The 6,000-nt window shown below is 34.8% G+C and overlaps 1 protein-coding gene across 1 annotated transcript; it reads left to right on the top strand.

Moving 5' to 3' along the window:
* The first annotated feature begins 305 nt into the window (after positions 1-305).
* LOC128780460 (olfactory receptor 6C75) lies at positions 306-4,725 on the top strand. Its single transcript, XM_053920613.1, has 2 exons — positions 306-577; positions 3,433-4,725. The coding sequence occupies exon 2, from the start codon at positions 3,470-3,472 to the stop codon at positions 4,406-4,408; it is 939 nt and encodes a 312-aa protein (XP_053776588.1). The 5' UTR covers positions 306-577; positions 3,433-3,469; the 3' UTR covers positions 4,409-4,725.
* The last annotated feature ends 1,275 nt before the right edge of the window (positions 4,726-6,000 follow it).

Raw genomic sequence — 6,000 nt, 5'->3', positions numbered from 1 at the left:
CTATACATTGTTTTGCTCTGAACTGAGGCCACTACCTATTATACATTCTATTCTAAATGACATACTAATCTGGATATTGTTTAACACTGAGTGTCTTGAGATCCCCGGCTCTGTGGTGGCTTTTGTTTATTCATCAGCTGATCCCCCTGAGTCCATTGTAAAAGAAGCAGATGAAATTATGGTTAGCCTGGAAAACATTATTTCCACACAAAAGATCACACCATCTTGCCCGCCAAGCTTGGAAAGATGTGACATATGCTCTCATGTTAACTATAGCTTATTTCACACTATACGTCCTGAAATTGCATAGGTAGGATATTCTGGCAGCCCAGGTCCTGAGAGAAATTTGGATTTACATAGAGAAATGGGTTTATGTATGCCCTTTTCTGTTAACATTCTTGGAGAGCTCTTGGAATTATTTTTATTATCAATATTTTGGATATCTGATTACAAACATAAAATGACAGAACAGAAGCACGGCAAAGGCTTTTGAGAAATCCAAAATCACTTAGCTTAAATAAATCAAAGAAACCATTTTTAATGGTATTGGCACAAACCAGTCATATTTACCAAAAACGTAAGTACATCTTTGATACTGTCTTTCAGGAATATATTTTTGCTTTAGAAGAGTATATTTATGGTTTATACAAGTAACCTCACATATGTGCAACAATAAATATAAATCAAACTCAACCATATAATTTTTATGAGCTACAAAAAATTAGTCAATTTACAACTACTATAATTTACTTGTTTCACAGGACATTGTTGTTCATTGTGACATAAATACTTTGTCATTGACAACACTACATGAATTTTGTGCTCTTATCTAGGTATCTCTAATACCACTTTAAAATAATAAATTCAAGACACCATGTAACCATTTTAAAAAATTTATTTGGAAGTGACATTGGTTCATAAGATCGTATGCTTTCAAGTGTATATTTCTATGATACATGACCTGTATATTGCATTTTGTGCCCACCACCCAAAGTCAAATCATCTTCCATCACCATATATTGGGCCCCTTTACTATCCTCCCCAACTCCCTTCCTTCAGTGGTTACCACCATACTGTTGTCTGTGTCTATGAGTTTGTTTTATATCCCATGTAAGAGACATTTTTATACAAGATTCCAAACATTTTAATTGGTGTGCTTAACACTAAGAAGATATATTTTATGTCTTAGTTATTCACAATGTGAATTTCGCAGACAGTAAAGGCTAGCACCCATCATACAAAGGGAAAAGATAGAAACAATGCACATCTTAGGACCACAAACACAACGAATGACTGAGTGTAGAAATATACCCCTCCATAAACTGTGTAGATACAAATGTTTAGTAAGTTCATTAACATATTATTAATTGGCTAATCCTGAGAAAATATTATTCTTTTTGAAAGCTCTGAAACCTCTGAAGAATATAGAAAACAAATAAGACATTGCAGACAGGCAGGATATCTGAAAACTTGAGTAATTTTTAAAATGATCTTAGATGACAATACATCTAAAGCTTTGGTGGAAAATAACAATTTAAAACAGGAAACACAATTAAGCGAATCTTGCATTACATCAAGAATCATCATATGTATTCCACTCTCCCCCAACTACCTGTAAATCACCCATTCTCACTCCTGAAATTGAATACCCCATCTTCTACCTCCCTTCTCCTTTATCCAAAAAAGTTATATATACCTATTGTTGCTTCTGTGTCTTGGGAATTTTCATGGTATCATGTATATGTGAATATTCCACGCAAACATTTTAAAATTTGTCTTTCTCCTGTTTTTAAAAAATAATTATCTTTAATTATTTTTAATAAGCCACAAATGGAAAAGAAAAAGAAAAAGCAATAGTATTTGCCTCCCCCAAACTTAACTTTAATGTTGAACCATTTCCTTTTATCATTCCTCAAGAAAAGCATAGGCAATATTGTGGGAGAGTGATATATCATTTTAGAAATATAAAGAACACTTGCAGTTTACAAAAATAAAATTAGGACTTAAGTAAAACTTCTGCTTTAGTATCAGGAGCAGATCGTGATAAGTAAGCACTGAATAAAACAACACTCAAGAATATATGTACAATCTTACAAAAAGCCATTAAAACAGACTTTTAATTAAAATTAGAATACCTTGCAGATATTGGAATTAGATTGGGTACCCTCCCATTAATTAAATCCCTCTGTACACTATATCAGGAACACATTACTGTACCAGATGGGCAACTCTGTTGTCTTCGCAGACTGTAAAAGGTCGAATAGAGAAAAAGAAGGAATGCTTATTCAAAATAGCAAAATTGAAAAAGTACATAGAGAGCAACAAAAAATACATATCTACAAAGACTATTGTGGTATGCTGGAAATGCTCTCAGAGTTTTATTTGAGAAGGGTAATAACCCCTTTTGTTTCTTTATTTTAAGGAATATATCAAAATGTTCAGAGAATAGATATTTATACAGAAATATGTGACAATAGAATAAAGAAACTATAGGAATAATGACTTAATATATGCCATAACACAAAACAGAATTTTAAAAAATATTTTGTTTCTATATACTACACAGTCATCTTTCTCTAAAAGAAAAAGGCAGCAATGATTTTTTTTAATTTATGTCTTTTTAGAGAAAGTGAAAGGGAGAGAGAAAGAGAGGAAAAGAAATAAGGATGTGCGAGAGAAACATCAATTGGCTACCTCTTATACACACCTGGACTGGGAGTAGACCACAACCCACGCTACTGCCCTGACTAGAATGGAGCCCTCGACCTCTCAGTTAGTGGAACTATGCCCAACCAACTGAGCCACACCAGTCAGGGCAGCACTGATTTTTTTAAAAAGTAGTGTGACTCAGTGGATTGGGTGCCAGCCTGACAACCTAAGTGTCGCCAGTTCAAATCCTACTCAGGGCTAATGCCTGGGTTGCAGACCAGATCCCCAGTAGGGGGTGCAGGAGAGGCAACCACACATGGATGTTTCTCTCCCTTTCTCCCTCCCTTCACCTCTCCCTATAAAGAAATAAAATCTTTTTTAAAAAAAGCAAAGGGGGTCTCTCAAAAGAAATAGAAAAGAAGTTAGTGACCAGAAGGTTGCCAGATAGGAGGGGAAGGGGGAGAACGGGTGAAGTGGTGAGGGGGTTAAGAAGCACAAATAGGTACTTACAGAATAGCTGTGGGGATAGAATGTACAGTATAGGAAATGGAGTAGCCAAAGAACTTACATACATGACCCATTAACAATAGTGGGTTTTGTCTCAGGGAATAAAGAGCACTGGGTGGAGAAGGGCAAAGGGGGGAAAACCAGGACAACAGTAGTAGCATAATCAATAAAATATAAATGAAAAGGGAAAAAAGAAAATAAATAAAAATGAAAAGTATGTGTACATGTGTGTGTTTGTTGGTGTACAGCTTTCTTATTTCTTCACCTATTTTACAGCTAAAACACAGTACATCATTGAAAATAAAGGAAAATCATGAGAAATTACACAGAAGTAACAGAGTTTATTCTTCTTGGATTGACTAACGACCCAAAGTGGCAGGTTGTACTTTTCACATTTCTTCTCATTAACTACATGCTAAGTGTGACCGGGAACCTCATCATTATCGTCCTCACCCTTTCAGATCCGCATCTACAGACTCCAATGTATTTCTTCCTTCGAAATTTCTCAGTCCTAGAAATATTGCTCACGTCAGTCTGCATTCCCAGATTCCTTGTCACTATTGGGACAGGAGACAGAACCATTTCCTATAATGGCTGTGTGGCTCAGCTTTTCTTTTTCATTTTGTTTGGGGTGACAGAATTTTACTTTCTGGCCGCCATGTCCTACGACCGCTACCTGGCCATCTGCAAGCCTCTGCATTACACCGCCATCATGAGCAGCAGGGTCTGCACCCTTTTCGTCTTTAGCTCCTGGTTTACAGGGTTGCTGATCATCTGTCCACCAATAATTCTGCTACTGCAGTTGGATTTCTGTGCCTCCAATATAATTGATCATTTTCTCTGTGACTCTTCTCCAGTTCTGCAGCTTTCTTGCACAAACACTCACTTTCTAGAACTCATGGCATTTGTTTTAGCCATTGTAACCATCATGGTCTCCTTAACACTAGTTACTTTTTCCTACACACTTATTATCCGGACAATTCTGAGAATTCCTTCCATGGGTCAAAGGAGGAAAGCTTTTTCCACTTGTTCCTCCCATGTGATAGTTGTCTCCCTCACTTATGGTAGCTGCATTTTCATGTACATAAAGCCTTCTGCAAGGGAGAGGGTGACTTTAAGCAAAGGAGTAGCCGTGCTCAATACCTCAGTGGCTCCTCTCTTGAATCCTTTCATATACACACTAAGAAATAAGCAAGTGAAGCAAACCTTCAAGAACACGGTCCGGAGAATGGTCTTTTTTTCAAATAAATGAAAGTGATTATGTGAAATGTGTACTGCTGAAGGCACTGTTGAATAGAAACTTTCTGTTCTTCTCCAGATAAATTATTTAAACACCTCACTTCTGCCTTTCCATCAGATATGTTTATATCCAGCCAATGCCTGTTTTTCTATGGGTCCTAAGTGTTTAAAGTTATAATAGATGATGGTAAATTCATAACCTGTGTAACTAAATATCAGGTAAGTAAATAACCTCTCATATCACAGTAGATTATGAATTAATTCAAAACATAATATTGTATAAAGACACTAAAAACCTCATATAAATATAAAATGTATGTGAAATAAATATTGATAGAAATCTCTCAAATGCATTCTTCTGTATCTCAAAAACCATTTTACATAGTTTTTAAAATTATTAAAATGTCTACTTGCATTCATTAATACAATGTAGTTAAAACATTAGAAAAACTAAAAAAAAAATTAAATGTGGTATCAAAACAAGAATTGAGGTTATATTGATTTTTGTTTTGGTTTTCCTTTTAAAAAATTGCAAAGTTTCAGTGCAATGGAGAATACAAAATGTACCTTATTTTTCTTTGCTAATATTCCCTAAGATAATAGATATTTTTAACCACAGATTTCCCCATATCTGCCCATCATGATTGAGAAGATAAACTATGGTCTACAAAGGCAAATTAAGTTACTTTGATAAAATTCACTTTGTATTCAGACTTTTTCAGCTGATACAAAAAAAATGCTCCTTTTACTGACATGAATAAACAACAAACTCAGGACCTGAAATGGTGTGAGACATTCATTCCAGGGATTATCCTAGAAATGATAATATGTAAATTACTTTTGCCTCAGTTTTCCTTTATTAGCAAAGCTACAACACTGTCTTTATATTTCCACTGTCCCTTTCACAGATGGTTCTGCCTCCCTCACTGAAGTTCAAGTCTAGTTCCTGTAGTTAATGAGTCCCTCAAAACTCTAATGAATTAAAAAAAAAATGGTTGTCTTGACACAGTAGGTAGAATTCTAACTAGACAGAGGGTAACTGTATTTTGACTTTGTTGATTTTCAGATTGTTCTTCTGATATATAGCTTAATGTGAAGGGCTCTACATATTTCCCAACCCACAGTAGAAATTCTTTCTCTTATTGCTCATTGACAAGTGCACCCTTAAGCATTCACCTCTTTCTTACCATTGTACTTTCAAGGAATGGGTTATATTTTTTTCAGATATAAGGTAATACTACCACAAAATGAAAAGCTACAAACAATTTTATTTCATTATGAATTATTTATTGGAGTTTTCCATAAATAAATGAAACAGTACACGTTTGCTTTTGTAAGATTATAGCAAGTATACAAATGCAAAGTGAAAATCAAGAGTGTGGGAGAGCAACATGCAAATGTTAACTAAATGAAGGTACACTACATGTATGATACGTGTGATAAGTGGGTATGTAGGTAGACAGGAGAGAAAGAGGAAAATAAGAGGGTAAGAGAAAGTCGATCTTGTTGATCAATAGAAATGTATTTAAAGTAGTTAATTCTCATATTCTAAGTCCATTTGTGTACACATATGAAAACTACTATAGAACTTGACAAAAGGAATAT

Source organism: Desmodus rotundus, chromosome 3, assembly GCF_022682495.2.
Source record: "Desmodus rotundus isolate HL8 chromosome 3, HLdesRot8A.1, whole genome shotgun sequence".
In the NCBI taxonomy this organism is placed as follows: Eukaryota; Metazoa; Chordata; class Mammalia; order Chiroptera; family Phyllostomidae; genus Desmodus; species Desmodus rotundus.
The sequence above is the reverse complement of the archived record's forward strand: the minus strand, read 5'-3'. Positions and strand labels throughout refer to the sequence as shown.

What these genes read in the sequence shown, in the direction of transcription:
- LOC128780460 (XM_053920613.1), top strand. Translation starts at nt 3,470, where the DNA reads ATGAGAAATTACACAGAAGTAACAGAGTTTATTCTTCTTGGATTGACT.